This window comes from Dunckerocampus dactyliophorus, chromosome 8 (assembly GCF_027744805.1).
Source record: "Dunckerocampus dactyliophorus isolate RoL2022-P2 chromosome 8, RoL_Ddac_1.1, whole genome shotgun sequence".
Lineage (NCBI taxonomy): Eukaryota > Metazoa > Chordata > Actinopteri > Syngnathiformes > Syngnathidae > Dunckerocampus > Dunckerocampus dactyliophorus.
The window spans coordinates 11,649,357-11,670,000 of record NC_072826.1 but is presented as its reverse complement, the minus strand read 5'-3'; the positions used below and the strand labels follow the sequence as shown (position 1 = coordinate 11,670,000).

The following is a 20,644-nucleotide window of genomic DNA, read 5'->3' as shown; positions in this document are numbered from 1 at the left end:
AGAGTAAATTTTAAGATATAAATAAGACTTGTGCTTGTGTGTGTTGCAATAAATGTGTTCCCTATGGGAGATGAATGGTGGGCAGACAGGAAGTGATATCTGAGGTTCAGAGTTTAATTTTAGCTTGGAGTGGGTTACGGCCGCAACAGAAGCCCGTGTTTTTATTACGGATTTTTGTGCCTGTTGTGAGATTGATCCGGTGACACCCAGTGACCAGTGTAGAATATTACATATCATTCACAGTTTCTTTGAATGTGTTGACTGATTGCTTTATGTTTGTATTTTAGTTCATTTATTTAGCCATTTTTATGCTTGAAAATGCTTAATTTAGGCAAAAAAATCCATAAAAATTGCTTTAGTGTGCACTTTTGAATAATAGGTCGTATTCAACCACAAAACAGTATGATTTGTTAATTAAGATACTTTTGAAAAACCTTGATAGAGTGAAGCCATGAAATTCAAAACCCAAAGTGACAAGGACGACTGTAATGATATAAATAATAAAGATAGTACTTAAACAAACAAAAAATATCTATATGCCGGTCAATTTAATGGCCCCATCCATGGAAAAACAATGAAATTCAGGACATTTTGCTCTCTTTCTAAACAAAACAAAACGAGGACGGCCAGAAACGCACTTGAAAACATGACATGTCGTGGCAGAACGGCCTTTTTGGTCACCATAAATGACTAGGGTTATGGTCACTGGATTTTTGGTCACCATAAATCACGAGGGTTGACCGGCATATAGATATTTTTTGTTTGTTTAAGTAGTATCTTTTATTATTTATATCATTACAGTCATCCTTCGCCACTTTGCGGTTTGAATTTCATGGCTTCACTCTATCACGGATTTTCAAAAATATATCACCATAAATCTCTAGGGTTATTGTTCTGAGCCAAAAAAAGCCAAAATCGTTAATAGAAACATTTAGTCAGAGTTTAAGTATTTTTTACATAATCCTCCTCGCTAATTAAATGAACAAACTGACATGTCACTCTTCGAGGTTCAAAGTCTTTTCCGTGTTTTGACTTGTGCCTTGACTTATCTCGTCTGCAGGTGTGGCATTGTTTGGTCGCCCTGGGGGTCTCTTGCCTGGACTTTGGCAGCAGGGTAAGCAATCGACCTGCTGTGTTCATAGAAGAACAGTCTGAATGCGACTCCTAGAGATGAACAACACAGTAACCTGCAACATTCTTCTTTCCTCTGAAGACTCTGAGCACTGTACTGTACACAACAAGGACTCTACAAGTTCATGTTGGAACATACTCCCCGTTGAATGTTTCATGTTTTTTTTTGTGTCGGGCTGCTAAATGCAGGCATGTGAATCACACATCAGAACAGATTTACATGCCACAATATGATGCTTGAACCCATTTGTAAAAAAAATTGGGGGGAAAATCCCCAGTGTAGCCTGCAGTGGGACCCTTTTTTTTGGGGGGGGGGGGGGGGGGGGCAAATTTTCTATTATCACAAAAGGGAAGCAAGACATGCAGAGTTAATCCTTTGCTAGCTGAACCGAGGGCTTGTAAAGTTATATACTAAGGTTGAAGGTTTGTAGAGGCATTTTATTTCCTCTAATTTCTGACTTTGCTCCAGAAGGGGTATTGATTTTACAGTTTCCACTGTGTCTGGTTTGACGTGACAAAGCACAAATATTACCACCTTTTAAAAAAATATTTGGTTCTGCATGTATTTTACATCAGTGATCAGACTTTTGCTTCAGTCACACAAAATAACTGCAAAGCACTCACAATGAAAAAGACTGCATTGACTGCAAGACGGCAAACGTTATACTCTAACTCATAAAACAAATAAACAAGGTTCAAGTTCAAATGTTCAAGTTCATCACCAAATTCAAATTTGAATTTAGATGGAGAGTTTGTTCAGGTGTCTTCCAAATCAGCATCAAAGTCGACTGTTATTTCATTTTGACCTGCTGCAGTTTGTTTTACTGGAGTTCTGCATCCTGACTTATTTGACGTGATTTGTTTCTTGTGCCAAGTGATAACCAGATCTAGTTGTGCAGCTACAGGCTGTAAACTGGTACCTGCTAAAGATGCTTAAAAGTAGATAGATTGCACGATTTTGCTTATACAGTGGCACCTTGGCTAACATCATTATTCTGTTCCAGAAGGTCAGACTCAAACCAAAACTGATTCAAACCAAGGCAAGTTTTCCCATAGAAAATAATCAGAATCCAATTTATCCGTTCCAGACAAACAAAAAATTTAACACAAAAACATATTTTATAGACAATAATTATAGTTGTACATGCAAAAAGTAATTACAAATTACAAATGAATGGACAACCTAACATTTAACATCACTTTTACATCGTATCATCAAAGCAAGAGGGGGTGGAGAGGAAATTATGCTTGGAGAGCATTTTTTTTTGTTTTACATTAAAAAAAAAACATGACATATGAAATGGGGAAATGAACATTTATCATTAGTAGTGGACACCCGTGGACAAAAAAAGGACAACAACAATATAACAGCAATTTGATGCTGCTGTCAAATTTGATTAATGTGAAATACATAAAAGAATAATGTTAAAGTTTACTTCCACCCTGAGTCCACCCATGAATGAGGAGGGGAGCTCGGGATTTTATGAATTGTGAAAATGCCCCACTTCATAGATAAATAACCGAGAATGCTAAATGCAGAATGGATTCCAGGATTGGAATGGATTCCAAGGCAAAAATTCTGGATGTTAACCGAAAAACACGCTAACCGGGGCAGACATTAACTGACGTACCACTGTACTTAATACATTGACATTTCATTATGTTCAACCTCAAAAATTCAGTTCAATATACACGATACAGTCATCCCTCGCTATGTTGAGGTTCGAATATCGTTCCCTCACGATACTGCGTTTTTTTTTCAAAAAATGATTAATTAATAAATTATTGCTGTTTTGTGGTTGTGTATGAGATTTTATTAGTCAAAAAATGCCGAAAAACTAATTATATGTAGTATTCTGGTCATTAGGCATCAGTAGTTACATTACCTTATAGACTGCATGGAGACTGGCTACTGAGCCTGCAGAGCTGAGCTGAGATCTAATGGAAAAAAGGTTCTCCTCTCATTCCGTGTGGAAGTGGTAAGTTTTTGGCTTCTTTGTCCTTTGTGATGTAAACAAAGAATAATAGGAGAGCAAAAGTGACTATAGGGGTGTTTAATAATGTTAAAACCCATATTTAAAAAGTCATAAACTGGTTTTCTATTTTCTTCGTTATGAAACTATTCCATTTATTAATGTTGAATCCTACTTTGCACAAATTCACTTATCGTGGGCGAGTCTGGCACCAATTAACCGCGATAAACGAGGGATGACTATATGTAAATGTGAGCAAAATCTAAATATTTTTAACACAATTGGGTCAAAAACTAATCCTAGTGTAGAAGAGACACAATTTGATAAAGAGAGAAGTTTAATTTCTGCAGTGCCCAACTAAGTTTAACACCATACAAATGGGACCTCAAATCAATCTGTGCAACCCTACTAAATGTGTATTCCTTTTTTTTTTAATCTTTTATTTATTTTGTTGTCCGTTGGTAGTTTGATAAATGTTGTATCCACTTTTTAATTCACCGTGATAACACTGCATTTGTGAGATAAACGGTATCTTATGAGTGCAGTGGGTGTTAAATGGTATAATTCAATAAGAACAAATTTCAAATAAGAAAAATTTCAGATCAATTATTGCTGCTGTGCGGGGAAACTGATACATTTGGATTATTTTATAGCAAATGGTTTTGTTGGGAATAATTACAGGTTGAAACGACCACATAACACACAGTCTTTCAAAACTTTAAAACTACAGATGGGCATTTGATTGAATTTTCCTGATTAATTGGAACAATTAACTATTTGTATATTAATTTATATATATTACTGATATTAATTAGAATAATGTTGTGCAAAGGTGTTGTGCTCTAACAGGGGTCTTTGTGGGTGTCTATCCACTTCCCATAGCTGATGTCATGTTATTCTCCAGATAGCAAAATAAATGAGACTGACTCAACAGCGCCTCTGCTGGTTGCATCCGAGAAGTGCACTCAGCTTTACCTCAATTGCGTCAAGTCCTGGTTAATCAATTCTTATGCCCGTCCCTACTAAAAACTGCATCTTCTGGTAAGATAAAGTTGCTTAAAGTTAATAAAGTGTCTCGTCATGTCCAACACCAAGTTACTCAAAGTCCAAAGTCCCCCTAATGGCAGAATTAAAGGTAACGTTTATTATGTATAGTGCATAGTTTAAGGTTGTTCTTGACGGGAATCAGGTGCATCACTTTATTTGAAAAGGAACATTCCGAGAAGTAAACACAGCACATGTTTTGGTTTATTATTCTTTTACCACTAGTGCCAGAGACATATGTCTTATCAGTATTCTTTCCGTCTGTTCTCCTGCTCACACATTGTTTTCTGTTGCAATGCTCACTGGGATGACAGAATGAGCACACATACTTACTCTGTAGCAGAACCAATGTTGTAATTACGCTAAAAGAGCAAACTCCTAAGCCAGCATTAATACCGCTGATGTGTTAATTTTAAGCAGCAGTACAGCAAGTGTTATGCACATGAGTTTCACACCAACAGCTGGGTAGGCAAGCCAACATTTTAAAGCTCATGTAGAGGCTGGCCACCCATGATACTTAAAATGCAGCTACTGCCATCTTGTGGAGTTGAAAAGAAAAACCTGCATCAGACAGTTGCCTACAGCCACAGCTGTTAATGTTTTTTTGATGAGAGACCCTGGTGATTAGCTACATTTGTAGACCGCGCAACCGGTGATGGGAGACTTGGTGGCTAATTGAACAGACGCTTTAATTGGGGCATTTACGGTAAATGGTTTAGGTGTGAAGTAAAAAGAGCAGAAGGAGGAAATGGCACGTCTGTCAAGGGACGTCTGTGGGAGTTGCTCAAACATCCACATCTCTCTCCACTCCTGCTAGGTCGGCCCACAGTAAAGGTCTTGACTTCCTTTGCTTATTAAAAGTGTTATTTTACATACTTGACAGTTTTACGTGTTTCAAGGTGTTTTCTAAAGGTTTTTCAGTAGAAATGTTTTCATGCTCTGACTAATTCATGAACTGTTATCAGGCAGAATTTACAAAGATTTTGTACAAGAAGTACAGAAACACTGTATTTAGTACACACTTATTTCCGAGGCTGTGTGTGTGTGTGTGTGTGTGTGTGTGTGTGTGTGTGTGTGTTTTTTAAATCAAATAATGTGGGAATATGAGATTAATCCATCCTAATAGCTTTGAACTCATCAAGGTAAAGTGTATTCTGTGCAGCATGTTTGTGGAGAGCGTTGCTGCACTTATCACAACATTGCGATGAAGTCTCCTGACACCATGTTGAACGCCAATTAGGACTTGAATGCAGTGTTGTGTACATTTGTTGTCTCGTTGCTTCTGTCGTGCTACTGCCTGAGACCCAGCATTTGTCCAAAATAAATGGGAAAGAATGCACACATAGGCATTTGTTGGTGTCTTCTATCCGAATGCTGAAAGAAGAAAAGGTTTTAGCTGTGTACATGTCATCTTTTGAAATAAAGACCAAAAATTAGTCCAAATGTGAAGGGATTTTTGTCCTTTTTTCAGTGCAGCGAGTAAGGCATTAAATGTCATAACACCATAACAGGATATTTATATATTTTCATATTAACACACACACAGTATGTGAGGTAATTCTAAAACTACATTCCAGCTTGATTAGTTAGTGAGGGCAGATTTCGATATAGTCACCATTATATAATGAGAGTAGTGGCACAAAGTAGCATTGTGTGTCGTGCAAAAATGTTCTTTTGCAGGACATTCCACGGTTTAATGAGAAAAGTTGAGTTTGATGAAAGGTGAGCGACTTCAACTCATCACTAATTCAAACTGTTCAAATTGACAGTGACTGACTGGATCAAAGCAGTCATGTCACCTGACCTCCTTTCAATCTGCATTGATGCTCAAATGGCTCCTAATAAGTGTGTGTATTAACTTGCTAGCATGTCCTGCGTCTGTTTCTCTTTGTTTCACGTTCTTACAAGTCAGTAGTTCCTCCTTTTTAAATCAAATGTTGGAGAAAAATAAAAATGATCAGTAAAGATGAATTTGGCAACAGTATCCAATAGCACACAATGTTGTCCTTACTCTATCTCTGTCCTTCCTCTCTGCAGATGGGAATGGCGCGGCACATGGACATTTACTTACTGACTGACATGAACGTGGACAATTTGATCGAGAGATAGGCGGTCACGTTGTGAAGGGACAAAACAACTGAAAAGGCTGATAGGGACCACAAGAGAATGGCCAGTATGTTTGCTTCTTCACCTCTCAGTGCCTCCCACTTCTAAGTGACCTTTAAATGGCCTTTAAGCTGTTGTTTTTAAACCAAATGCCTCTGCAGCCTCAGCCAGCCTTTTTTTTTTTGTTGAGAGAATTAAGTTGATGCAAAAAAAATTATAAAGGAACATTTTCTTTCTGATAGGCAACAGGGTCCAATGTTTGTTTTTTTCCATTTAAACTACATAAATACAAGTCATGAAAATAATGTTGAGTAGGGTATGATGCTACAATTAGTATATAGTTAATAAAAAAAAATTAAAATAGTTAATAAAAATATAACAGTTTTCTTTTTGGGATACTTGTTTTGTTATTTTTATATGTGAAAATACATTTAAAAAAACATAAACACATCTTTATTTATACATGTACGGTCGTCCTTCGCTACAACACGGTTCAAACATTGCTCCCTCACACTATCGCAGTTTTTCAAAAATGAATTAATTACTAAATGACCGCTGTTTCATGGTTGACTATGGACAATTACTAGTCAAAAAATATTGGAAGACGGGTTAAATTAAATATTGTGGCCACTAGGCGTCAGTAATGTTACATTGATGAGACATGACATTAGATTAAATTACCTTCCCACTGCCTGGAGTCAGCCATGGCATATTCGACATGACGTAGTGAAAAGAGGTTTCCCTCCCATTCCATGTGGAAGTGGTAGGTTTTTGGCTTTGTACTTGGTCCTTCTTCCCCACTGGAAACACAAGTTTAGAATAAGTAAACTGGAGAGGCTAAGTAGTTTGCTTGGTAGCTTGCAATGTCAGCGGCGGCCTTCTCTTATGTCCCTGCTATGATCCCGTAGTCTGCGCAATGTGGTATAAACAAAGAATACTAGGAGTGTAAAGGTGACTATAGGGGTGCTATTTCATGCCCAGAGGGCTCTAATAATGCTAAAAATTGTATTTAGAAAGTCGTAAAACAGGTTTTCTATGCTCTAACTACGAAAATATTCCATTTATTACTTGGCACAAATCTGTCACTTATAGCGGTCGGGTCTGGAACCAATTACCAGCGATAAACGAGGGACAACTGTACACAAAAGTTTATAAAATGGCTTTTTTGGCACTTTCTCTCACCAGTGTATGTAATTCCATTGGATACTTGTGTGAATTTACTGTGGGAAACTCTCTCTGCTGTACATTTATTTCATGTTGATTTGAACATCTCATTTGTACGTTGGTAATATATTTAGTAATTTATGCTTATAGTCCACTTATTTATTCTTATATGTGTCCATATTTTGTAAGTGATGTGCTGGAAAATGTGTGTGATGAATGCTAAATGTGAGAAAACAAAGTGTTGCTGGCTGTAAATCTTGTCACTAATGTTGCACTAATATCACGCAGCCTATTTTTGCCTTATGCTGCACCCTGAATGAACAGGTCTCAGCTTTACAATCAAATGTCATATCAGTACATCTTTTTCTGTCAACACGTAATACCTAATTAGATAAACTTACATCATGTCTTCCACTCATAGTGCCTTCTGTCTGTGACATCTTATTGATAAGAGCACAAAACAGAAAAAAGAATTCTGCAAGTTTCAGTAGTGTTTTTTTTTTAAATATATTTTAAAATGTGTCCCTGTTTCTTCCATGTTTGATATAATTGTTTCCTAGGAAAGATATTTTATATATTTATAGACCCACTGGGTGGTGCATATTATTTACGGATTTAAGAATAATTATCTTAAACAACCACCTAGCACTTATATTAGTTAATGTGACCGCAAGCTGAATAATCATATGAGCGGCTCATTTGCATGACTTCATATATTCCATGACAAACCGGCTGTACAGACAAACTGACATTGAGGTGCTGTTTTTCAAATGTTATATATATTGAGACTCTACTGTGATCATGTTTTTTTAATGGTCTATCATGTGTTTTAGGGTTTTTTGTAATTTAATAAACAAGTAAAAACAATTGTGCCAGAAAAGTGACAAAAAAAATGTGTATTATGTCTATACTTTACTATACTTTCTATACATTCACAGCCACAAAAGAAGAATGTAATGTTTACATATACCGCAGTTCTAAAGATTCAGGAAAATATCGAAGAGTCAATGAGTATATATACAGGATATGTCTACAGAAAATAAAACCCAGGGGTTTTGCATTAAATGTGAGGAATGTACAGTATTAATAAGGATACTTTTACATCCCAGCTCCTGTTACTGCATACACACAAATCAAATAAGACTTTATTGAAATATGACATTTTATATAGTATGTTGGATTTTTTTTTGCTTTTTTTTATTCATTTCTTTTTTTATTTAGTCATGAATGTGTGGCTTTTAGCCAATACAGTATTTACATGCTTGAAAGAATCATCTGGGGTCCTCCCAGCCACACGGGGGCGCTGTCTCCATCGTGACGCGATCCCTCTGTGCAGTTGCGACGTCACCACATTTCACCGAAAGAGATGACTGTCCAACTCTAAAATCATCGCCAGGAACTGGTGAGTTCAATGAAAAGTTAATGTATTTGAACGTGTGTTTGGATTATTTTCCTGTCCTTTGGGTCAGCTTTCTGTCAAACACGGAAGCTGTTGCTTAAATGAAGCATCTTAACAGCCGCATGAGCGTTTTTGCTTTGTGTAACAGTAGTCGTCTTTCTTTAGATGCAACATGAAGGAAGGGGCTCTCCTGCTTCGACCTTGTGTGGTTCTTTTACTCCTGGTGAGCTCCTGTCAGGCAGCGAGACAAGGACAGGATATCCGATGTGGAGGTTGGTATCTTCATGGCATTGACGTGTAAATAGTGTTGCGAGTAGCGTTGAAATGTGCAAATAGTCTTTGAAAGGAACACTGACATGAGCAAATAGTCTTTCAAGTAGCATTGAAATAGCGCTTGTGACCCCTCGCCCCCAGCATGCAGGGCTCTGGTGGACGAGATGGAGTGGGCCATCTCCCAAGTTGACCCTAAGAAAATGATTCAGACAGGCTCCTTTAGAATCAACCCAGATGGCACGCAGTCCATCAGGGAGGTCAGTGTACACATTCATCACCTCACTATATAACTTGTACACATAGTGTAGAGCATCATCATAGTACATCCCAACATTATGAAGTATGTTGGTTGTGATCCCAGCGTTTCCCTGATGTTTGACGCCACCAGGTTCCTCTTTCACGCTCAGAGGGAAACCTCCTGGAGCTGATGGAGAACGTGTGCGAGAGGATGCAGGACTATGGCGAGCGCACAGAAGCCGCCACCAACAGGAAGTCCTACATTAGGATCAGATCTCGCAGCGGTGAGGCCATGGACCTCTCGGAGGCCACGTTGGACTCCAGAGTCACCGGCAGTTTAAAGTTTGCAGTAAGTACGGAAAAAAATAAAAGTTTTTATTTTGAACATACATTGTTTTATTTTCGCATTTTTATGTTTATTTTAGAATTTGTTTTGTTTTATCTATTTTTTGTAAAATTATATTTATTATTTTGTTGTTATATTTAATGTTTAATATTCATATCTATTAATTTAGATTTATTACTGTATAAATGAATGCTGTATTTTAGATTTTTTTGCACATATTGGGACTGAGTACAGAAGAAAAGATTTGTTTTTATTTTTGACATTTTATTGAACTTTTATCATTATTTTGCCTGTTTCTGTATTTGTAATGCAATTGTCTTGTTTGCTTTCTGTGTTTAATGTTTTATTTTCTTGTTTATTTTCCGTTAAAATGTATTATTAAATTTTAGTTTTACTTATTTTATTTGTTTATTTTACAATTGTTGTACATCTTGTTGACATTTCATTTTTCATTTGTTTTTGTTTTTAAATGTTTATTTTGATATTTATTTATTTTTACTTTTTAAGTCTATTATTTAAAAAATATATATTATATAAGTTATTGTTACTTTTATTGTTTGTATACTATTACAGTATTACTTAATGTTATAGAATTGGTATGTATATATTGATTATATATAATTTATTATTTGTTACCTAAGTTGCAGTGTGAGTTTTGTAGTGTGAAAAAGTTGATCATATACTCTTTCGTCAGTGTGAGACAATCGTTGAGCAGTACGAAGACGAACTCATCGAATTCTTCTCTCACGAGACAGAAAATGTCAAAGACAAACTCTGCAGCAAGAGGACAGGTATGTGTGCATTTTTAAATTGGATTTAAAATGTCACAGTGAAACTTCGAACGCCCATACTGTCAGAATTTGACCAAAATATGACGAGAAAGTGTTTTATTATTTTTACATTTTACTATACAGTGTACACTGGTTAACTTCTTTTTGCACTTATGCCAGTCAAGAATGTTAAAATGTTACTCGCATTAATTCTCTCACTACATTCTATTACTGTTCATTCTGGGACCAGTTGCAACCAAGGTGTTGTTCTTTATGTCCCGCAGACCTATGCGACCATGCTCTGAAAATCCCACATGATGAACTTTGACATCGTCTCGCCATGGCGGCCCTCAGCTGATAATGGCCGGTTCACGCCATGGCAGTGGCGGCGCGGGTGGAAAATAAAGTCAATGAAGAAAATCAAAATCATTTAAAAAGCCTCACAACAATTTCATTCCAGCGTTTCATGGAGATTAAGGGGTGTTTGTTTTGACTCGTTTGCCTCATTTCTGTCACTCCCTTGCATCTCTTTACCTCACAGTAAGTATCTCACTTGAATTTGTTTTTTCCAGACCAAACTGAAACTGTGAAACTTAAGTCGGACTTTCTTGTGACGAGATTTAGGTTGTCTTAGTTAAGATGACATATAATCCTTTGAGATGTAGATAAATTATCTTGTCGGCTCTCAGATATCGTCAATCTTCAGATCAGATATTAAATCCACACTTGTGTACGTGATGATCCATAATTTTGTCATTTTAACTTGTTGCCGTTACTGTTGAATGCACATTCCACAACTGTGCACACTTGCCTAATATTTTGCGATCATTTGTTTTCTACAATGTTTGAAATATACAAACAACCCTGTTTTTATATAAAGTTTGATGGTTTTCTGCATCTGCTTTGTCTTCTTTTGCAGGAAATTGCAACTTTCTACAATACAATAATCCCTCGTTCATCACGGTTAATTGGTTCCAGACCCGACCGTGATAAGTGAATTTCTGCTAAGTAGGATTTCTTATTTTTAAATGGAATATTGCACTAGTTAGAGCATAGAAAACCTGTTTACGACCTTCTACATATGTTTTTTTTAAACATTATTAGAGCCCTCTAGACATGAAATAATACTCCTATAATCCCTTTTACACTCGTATTATCCAATACAGTCTGTATAATAGCAGAAAATAAGATAAGTATAGAGTCACGTTCTGGTTTCTGAACAGTAGGCTACTACCTGCCGTGGCTATTGTCTAATCAATGTAGAATACGACATGAAAACATGTCTTCTGAATGCCGTATATTTGTATTTTAGTTCATTTAGCCATTTTTATGCTTGAGAATGCTTAATGTAGGCCAGAAGTACATACAATTTACTTGAATACCGTAAATTCCAGTGTATAAGCCGCTACTTTTTTCTTAAACTTTGAACCGTGCGGCTTACACAGCGGTGCGGCTAATTTATTGCTAAATTCTAATCTCGTGACATCTCCTTTACTTCAGGACTACTACTAATTGTTTACATACTGTGCCGCTCGCGAGTCAGTGAGGAAACGGTAACTCTTTCGTTGGCAGGAGCCAAACATGAGCTATCAGTGCACTCACTACGAGCTTGTCAACCCATTGGAAATCTCAGGAGGTCGTTATATACACCAGTATAACACCTAGCAGTCTGACTCTTGTCATCTTTCACACTTTGAACAACACTACATTCATCACACAACTACTTAGACTCAAAATGTCTACCTGAAAAATATACAAACATGTCCCAATATGAGTTTAAATTGAATTTTTTTTTTTTTTTAAGTTTTCTCGTAAGTCATTGCGTCTGAGCAATGCATTCATTGGGGCGCTGCAATGACGTCAGCATCCCTCTGGACTTTGGACTCCGGGTCTTCTGAACAGAGGCAGCATTGCAGCACCATCCACCGTTTTCTATGCTTTCTGTGCCCCTCCAATGAAATTGTTTTTTCTCAAACGAAATGCATTATGGACCAGCTTTAAAATGTTGAATGTTTAGCTGCTGTGTGATGAACTTGAGTCAGAGTGTTATATTGAGTAATGACCTCCTGCAATTTCCTATGGGTTGACAAGCGCATTAGTTTTTTCATAGCTCATGATTAACTCTCACAGTATGTTCATAGCTCATGATTAACTCTCACAGTATGTTTTTATTGTCATGTGCATTTTATGACGTGGACACGTGTGGCTTATACACCGGTGCGGCTTGTATTTGTACAAATCTGTTTTTTCCTCTAAATTTGGTGAGCGCGGCTTATACACCGGAATTTACGGTATGCAACTTGTTAGACTAATACTAGGTCGTAATCAACCAGAAACAGCAATGATTTACTCATTCATATATTTTGAAAAATTGTGATAGTGAAGCCGTGAAATTCAAAGCGCGATGTGGCGAGGGATGACTCTATTTTATTTATGCTCTAATTCAATTTAAAACAATGACATGCCTTCATCCACAGTATGACGCTTTGAACAGTTTATTGCCCACACATGCTAAAGGAAATTATTTAAAGGTAAATGTGTCCACACTTTCCAAAACAAACCAACATGATTTACTAAAACAGTAAAATTAGCAGTGTGACTCAGTACATGCTTAAGATATTTTATTTCCATTTTTTTTTTATGACATGGATAGCGTCACTCTGCAATGAAAAATAATGCTTAGATAAGATGCAAAAGACAGTTTACAGTCACTGCACACAACATTAGGTACACCTGCACAATGTAATGAGACCCATTGCGTGAGCTGCCTTGACAAATGTACGGTAATAATGCTTAATTTTGATTGACGCTGAGGTTTTAATTGAGCAATATGTTTACATCTGCGTTACTATAATGCATCGTACGCATAACTAAATAAGGTGTCATAAACTGAGTGTTACTCTATTATGCATACAGTAGCACTAATTGTAGAACCATTGTTACGAAAGGTGCCAGATTCGTACTCAACCTAACAATAGTTTAACTATGCAAGACTAAAAACGACACCATTTTAAAACTATTACAAAATCAGCTCTTGCGTTTTGGCCCCCTGTACGTTTGTTTGACACCCCTGTTGTATTGGCTCTCATTAGATTAGACCAACGGTGTCCAAAGGGCGTTTCGGGGACCCTTCTTGACTTACAGCTTGTTTTTTATTGGTCCTCTGTATATTCAAAAAATACATAATGAGATATATTATTAGATATTACACTAATTTACTTTGTCACGTATAACACAAAGATGTTTCTGTAGGCGGCCCTTGGTGGAAAAAGTTTGGACACCCCTGGATTGGACTGTGCATGTGTACCTAATGAAAGTGCAATCAGTATAAAAGCACTTTTTCCTCATATTGTAATTGCACTACATCATTGCCTCATCTTGTGCTATCTTCCCCTTGTTCAGTTTGGTACTCATCCCTCTTGTCATCACCTCCCCCCTCACCTTCAGAGTTGGCATTGTTAACTTCACCCAGGCACCCCCTCCAAACCTCCTCTGTCTGCTCAACTTCGACCTCATCTGCTACAACAACCGTGTCCCCAGAATCATGACTACTGGTGCTACTGCAGGAAAATGTGTCCTCTTCACGCCATGGATGTGGCAGCATTTGTCCAACCTCAGTGTCCTCTGACACTTCCAGTTCCTCAAAGATGTCCGGCACTCCTTCTACCCTCTCTGGATCCCAAAACTCAGTCACCTCCTCCTCTTCGTTCTCAGAGTCAGGAGCTGTATGTTTCCTAATACGATTGACTGCATCCCACAAGGAGTTGGGGTAGTGAAGCCCCTCTCCTTGGGGTTGGTCAGGAGGGACACAGTTCCCTGGGGGAGGAGGAGAAGTTTCAGAAGATGGGATAAACTCCGGCAGAAGAAGAGGAGCAGTGACAGTTTCATGAGGGTTTTCAGTTGATCCAGTTTCTACATGGGGGGCAAGGTCTTCTTTTGAGTCCAGTTGTGGAGATGGAGCTTGGGGTTGAGCTTCATGGTTTGAATCTGAAGGTGATGGTGGAGACAGAAGTTTAAACAAGGCTTTGGTATCTTGTTTGTCATTCTGACATTCTATCATCTCTTCCTCAAGACCTGTCAGATCTTTATTATCCTCAAGCGGCTCCTTGTTAGTCTCTTTCACATCCACATTTTCCTCTGTTTGGACCACCAAAGATTTGATCTGTCTTTCAGTTAGACACTTTTCTGTGGATATCTGTCCTAAATTGTCATCTTCTGTCTTGTTCCTGTCTTCTGCTTGAATACAAAGGAGTTCCTGCTGCTCATTGTTGAAGTCTGATGGTTCCTCTTTGGATATTGCAGACATCTGCTCTACAAGTTCTATAGAAATATCACTTACCATTTGTACACGATCACCTTCAAATGGCTGCGCACCTGTCCCATCAGTGGGAGATTCCTGATAGACTTCTTCATGCAGTGATGTTTGTCCCTCTTCAGTGTCCTCAGAAGCATCGGTATCAGATTTGGACGCTATTACAGATGGATCAGCAGGAGGAATCAGAAATGTCAGCAATGAAGCAGTTCCAGGTTGAAGTACTCCATCGGCAACTGGGTCCAGTGTTCCCTGCTCAGCATCTGGCCCCTCCTCAGTTTCTGACTCTGAGATACTTGGGAGTGACTCAAGAGAGTATATAAGAGTAGGATTTGACGCACCGTCATCTAGAGAGGATGGAGGTAAGAGAGAATTTAATGGGAGAGGAGGTGAAGTGACAAACAGACCTGCATCCTTTTCAATTGATTGATTTTTTGCCCATCTCTGCTCGGATTTGTCCCCCACTTGAGTGCATTCAAATGTAGCATTCTCAGATGTTTCAACCTGCAGCAAATCATTTGTTCCAGGTTGGCTGTTAATCTCTGCTTCCACATGCTGCTGGGATTCTGAAAGTTTGCCACAAGAAATGTCTTTAACCCAATCAACAGACATCTTTTCCTTGTTTGGGTCTTGTTGGTTCTGTGACTGCTCCTCCTCTTTGGTGGTGTCTTTGGACAGCTTCTCTTTCATTTCACTGTTGTTAACTAGAGAAGAATCTAGCTCATTTTTCATGACCCCGTCAGAACCTGAGCTTGCGTCAAGACTGGTCCTGAGGATTCTTTCAGTATTCTTCTCCAAGGATCCCTGTGTAGGGTTTTCACTGTCAATCTCAAGGTTCACTTCCTTCTCAAGATCTGGGTCCAGCTTGCCTTTAAGTCTTGTGTTTTGTGGCATGTAGTTTAATTCTGTATTTGGATCAGGGTACAAGTCTTGCTTCAGGCCTTCTGATTGAACAGGAGAGGAAGGACTGTTTTCAGGGTATTCTAAGAGGTGAACGTGTTCCTTCTTGGGTGACTGAATCAGCTCCATTTTGACAACAACGCATGTCGTGTCGATCACCAGGAGATCTTGACCTTCCTCGGATTCAGGTCCTTTCTTGATATCCAGTCTCCTCACTTCCATGCCAAGTGGACTCCCTGCACCCTTCAGAGTTCTTGTGAAACTCGGCTCCTTCCACAAAGGATATCTGACAGGTGGTATTAACTGAGCACTTTGCTTCTCAAATGTAGCATCATCCGTCTTGTCCTTTAGCAGTTTTTCCTCCGGTGCTACACTTTTTTTGCAACATGGCGCCATCTGTTTTGTTTTGGTCAGGTCAGACATATTTGTTTGTGTCTTGTCTACTTCGTCTGCAACCTTGGATATTGGGTTATTCTCAGTACTGAGCATAGAACAGTTTCCAACCTCTGTGTTTGCTGGAGGTGTCAAGGACGGGGATTCTGTTGGGCCTGCTATCCGAGACACTAAACAGAATATGGTCATCCCGCCCGTCTTCTTACTTAATCTGAACTTCCGTCCTTCAATTACTTTTGAGGAAGCTTCCGTGATTCTTCTCTGAACTGCCTGCTGTGGCAAAAGCTCTTGTGGAATGTAGACTTGGCTACTTAGGTTTGTGATTCTTTCAAGGTCTGTTTTTTGTTTTTTGCCTGGTTTGTCCTGAGTTCTCTCAACCTGTACCAAATTGATACCATAATGGGGCATCACAGATGAACTTTTATGTTGGGTGTTATAGGGAGGAGGTGCAATATAATCAGGGGGTTGGCTAAAGATTTTCCTTTGGAATCCTATCTGTCCTTTAATGTCCACTACATGGCTGGTATTAGGAGCTTCTGGTGAAGCTATCTCCCAATGCGCTGGATCATGTCTTATGTTTACACATTGTCCAACTTGCTGCTCTGTCACCATGCAAGAGCCTATCCCAGTTCTTCTCTCCAACAGACCCTGAGAGGCCCCCCTCAGCTCCGACTCTATGCGTCTCCTCCTAGGAAGGGAATGGCTGTAACGAGCAGCCCAGGCTTCCAGCTCTCGGTAGCTGCTGCTGTCTCTCTTGGAAGCCTCCCACCTCCTCTGCCATCCCTCCCTCAGGTAGCCTCTCTCATAATTGGCCCTTGAGCATTCCCTGACTTCAGAAGGGTCATAGTCGCCCAGGTCCTGCTGAGAAATAAAAGGTAGCTGAGCAGAAGTTGGGGCATACAATCGAGGGTCAGTCCAGTTGGTGTAGTCCAGTCGAGCTCCACCTATTCCTGATCTAGGTAGAGTCCAGTGGCGGGACTCTCTGACATGATTGCACTGTTCGTCATGGTTACCTGGTGGATAATGGATCGCGTGGTTTCTGTCATGATAGCTGTGGATAAAAGGATTCAAACGTGAGTGTCACAATACACTGATATGCTATCTTCTCACATTGACTGACTACAGGCAAATTTGATTTTTTTTTTTATAGCTTTTCATTTATTAAACAACCATGTGGTCAGGGATGAGATGTTACTGTGGAAATTCCAAAAAGGGCATACACTTTCCATTGATAACTGCCTTCAAAGCACAGGTTCTCAGTTATTTTGTGTCATGCCCCCATTGACAGAAATGTTATTCCCCCCCCCCCACAATTTAAAGTGAGAAACTGATTATCTATTTATTTATCTGTATTGTACAGACTGAACTCGAAACTGAAACCAGTGAAATGCAGCAAAATGGAGAGCAGTGAAGCGTATTCAAGAGTCGAGTCAAATTGCATGCTGAGTACAACAAATTCATACATGTTGGCAAGTCCGCACAAATCCCTGCCTCTCGCGCCCCACCCTGACAGTTCATCGCGCCTCCCCTGGGGGGCCCACCCAATTATTTGAGAAGCAATGCTCTAAAATCACACAACAGCTTGGAAGTCGAACTGTTATCATACCCAATATTTGGCAAGACCTCGCCAAATGTCCAGACTTCAGCTCAGTGAGCAGCTAATCCTTGTTGTACAGGTCCAACTCCACAAATACTGTGTGTGTAGTTTTTTTTTAATTACTCTCTGATGCCTCCACAGAAGGCGGGACCATTGATGGATGGATTATTATGATTTATTGCGATGTAGCTTTAATGTAGCAAGAAAAGTGTTGTCAGTACAATATGAGAATTCAATATTTTAAAGTTTTACTATACAGCAGTTACAACTTTTTTTTTTTTACACTTGTATGACAGTTAAAAATCCTCTCACTCTCCACATGTCAAATGGTGAGTAGTTTTACTTTAGCTTAGTTTTATTGTATGACAGTAAAGGTGAACACTAAAAAGCGTGATGCATGAAATTAGCTCAACTTCAGCAAAAGACTCCCTCTCCACGTCCCCAACCTCCATACATACTTTGACAGGGTGGGTGGTTTCGATTCAGTTTTATTGTACAGTGGTTAACTTTTAACAATTGACATTTAAAGAATCGTACAAAGTGTGATGCATGAAGTCGCCTTGCCTTTATGAATCATCTCTCTCCACTTACCTAAACACCATGCATCATCAAAGGTGAGTAGTTGTATTTTAGTTTTGTTTTATAGGTACAGCAGTTAACTTCATTTCACACTTGTATGACAGAGCAAGCACGTTCAAAAGTGAGATGCATGAAGTTGGCCCTTTTTTTTAGCCCCCCTTCCGCTTCCCTGAACACTGTGTGTCATCAAAGGGTGAGTAGTTTTACTCTTGTTCAGTTTTATTGTAGTGATGAACTTCTTTTCACACACTAAACAACATTAAAAAGCGGGACGCATGAACCTGGCTTGACGTTAGCAACTCTTACCCTCATCAAAGGAGGAGTAGTTTTATTTAATTTTAATTGTACACCATCAACTTAATATTTACACTTGTAAGATTGGTTAAGATTTGTTCTTTAGCTTCTAATAATTATATTTTTATTCTCTAAAAAATATAGGACCATATTGAAAATAGGAGAAAAATGTAACCTTCATCAAGTGAATTTTAAGAAAATAAAAACAAAAAAAATCCCAGACTAAGAAATAATTATTTTTCATAAAATGACCTATTCCACAATTATGGGCACCCCTAACAATTACTAGAAACTAAATGTAATTGGAGTATTTGTGTCATTTCTACAGAACTTTACAAAGTTGATCAACATTTAATTAGTAATTCATCACGTCCTGTGCTTTTATTGGTTGTTGGCGCCAACATTTCAGCTTTTTCTCATTGTGCGTTTTGCTCAATTTTTACCATTTTTTTATGTTTTTTTTATTTTATTTTGTTTCTGCAGTGAGGCAATGACAAATGCGCCACGGTCCAAGGATAGCCCCTGGGCTTGTGGCGTCGGCTCTGTGAGCAAACTACAACTCTAATTGGGCTTGATGGCTTAGTGTCTTGGGCAAGCAATGGCCAAGAGCGGCTAGTCAGTCAGCCCTAACGAGCTGCGTTGCCGCACCTTGAAGATTTGTTTGGAGGTGCACATCTATGGAGTTATATTTGTGCCTTAATTTTGAGGCAGCAATGGCAGATTATGAGCCATATTAACGTACAGTAACTACTGTTGTGTGTGCGAAGGCACATCGCTACGCTCTCTCTCTGCACACTTGTCGCTGAACGCTTGTTGCTTGCCGGGCGAGCCGATGTGCGGGCGCTGGTACCTCCGGCCGGGTTTTGGTGACTGAGCTCCTGGCTGGAGCTTGTGGGTTGCGTGCCTGGAGGGAGGCAAGGTGTACGGGCGTGTTGAGTGGTAAAAAAAAAAAGCGTCTGTTGGTCACTCTCCGGCAGGGGAGAGCACTGTTGTAATAATACATTATTGTGTAATATTCTTGTAATCGACCGGCAAAGTCCCAGAGACCGACTGGTGGCTCACCATCGACGGGTTGTTGACCCCTGGTCTAATGCTGTAGAGCAGTGATTCTCAACTAGTGGGTCAAGACAGCGCGTAAAAAAAATACATTGAAATATGTAATGACTTGGTAACTTGACTTGTCTGACTGTAAGTTTTAACTTTTAAGTTAGAGCAATATTTTAGTCATCTTCCTTTTTGTTATATATTCATTGGACAATTATAAACAAAATATCTGATTTTGTGGTATTATTTAGTGCATTTTTTATATTTAATTAGAATTTATGCATTATTTGTATGCATACAGCTATCCTGTTCCTCCTCATTTCCTCAATAAAATGTCTTGGTAAATTCCTCTAAAATTAACTTTGGGCATGCAATTATGTGTTTTCATGTTTCAAAAGATTTAAAACAAATCAATGTGCTTGGTTTGACTTAAGTAAAAATATGAAAAAATGAAAATGAAAAAGTGGGTCGGGACTTCATATAAAATTTAAAAAAAAATTAAAATTAAAAAGTGGGTTGTCACTTAATGACCATTGGAGAATGTGGGTCCCGGAGAGAGACAATTTGAGAACCCCTGCTTTAAGAGCGTTCAGAGAGTCTGCAGTATTTCAGTGCCTTCCGAAATTCAAAGGAGCAGCAACACAAACACTGAAAAAGTCAGACTACTTACTTATACGTTTGATTTCTGCCAGGAACAGTACCATATCTATGGTATGGGGGCAGCAGCCCTTGATTTTTAGGCCATAAATCCATAATGTGCACTGAATCTTGCACCCTAAACACAAAGGAAAGAAACATTGTTGGTGTGTTTAAATTTATTAACATTAAAAATAATTTGCACATAACATACCTTCAGTCAGTGGTTCATTTCTTCTGCTGCTTGGGAAGGATGACATGAGCTCTTGACAGGACAACTTGTTTTAAAGAGGGAGTGGTGCTCAGAATCCCTCCCACTCAAATCAGCCAACACACACACACTCCTGTCACCTCCCTCGACCTCTCATGCAGCCAAATGCCATCGGCTAATTTCCCAAACAGACGTAAAAGTGGACCGTCCCGCCACAACAACAGAACAAGTAGTA

The 20,644-nt window shown here is 38.7% G+C and overlaps 3 protein-coding genes across 5 annotated transcripts in view; 2 read left to right on the top strand and 1 right to left on the bottom strand.

Moving 5' to 3' along the window:
• slc11a2 (solute carrier family 11 member 2) overlaps positions 1–8,293 on the top strand; it is a 20,425-nt gene extending 12,132 nt beyond the window's left edge. For both annotated transcript variants that reach the window (XM_054785007.1, XM_054785008.1), the window contains 2 exons: positions 1,061–1,114; positions 6,186–8,293. In XM_054785007.1, coding sequence (XP_054640982.1) covers positions 1,061–1,114; positions 6,186–6,257 — 126 coding nt within the window. In that variant the 3' untranslated portion in view covers positions 6,258–8,293. The remainder of the gene's footprint in view (positions 1–1,060; positions 1,115–6,185) is intronic.
• A 445-nt stretch (positions 8,294–8,738) lies between these two features.
• Positions 8,739–11,332, top strand: cnpy2 (canopy FGF signaling regulator 2). Its single transcript, XM_054784877.1, has 6 exons — positions 8,739–8,820; positions 8,983–9,089; positions 9,232–9,347; positions 9,479–9,676; positions 10,368–10,464; positions 10,728–11,332. The coding sequence occupies exons 2-6, from the start codon at positions 8,990–8,992 to the stop codon at positions 10,769–10,771; spliced, it is 555 nt and encodes a 184-aa protein (XP_054640852.1). The 5' UTR covers positions 8,739–8,820; positions 8,983–8,989; the 3' UTR covers positions 10,772–11,332.
• A 1,573-nt stretch (positions 11,333–12,905) lies between these two features.
• si:ch211-159e12.5 (uncharacterized) lies at positions 12,906–20,595 on the bottom strand. 2 transcript variants are annotated; one of them, XM_054785613.1, is made up of 4 exons: positions 20,413–20,595; positions 20,233–20,337; positions 17,062–17,099; positions 12,906–16,909 (listed from the first exon to the last, which is right to left on the bottom strand). In XM_054785613.1, exons 1-4 carry the CDS (start codon positions 20,456–20,458, stop codon positions 13,817–13,819), a joined length of 3,282 nt encoding a protein of 1,093 aa, XP_054641588.1. In that variant the 5' UTR covers positions 20,459–20,595; the 3' UTR covers positions 12,906–13,816. The 2 variants fall into 2 exon arrangements, with proteins under 2 accessions (XP_054641588.1, XP_054641587.1); XM_054785612.1 differs by having other exon boundaries at positions 12,907–17,099; positions 20,413–20,534.
• Between the last annotated feature and the right edge of the window lie 49 nt (positions 20,596–20,644).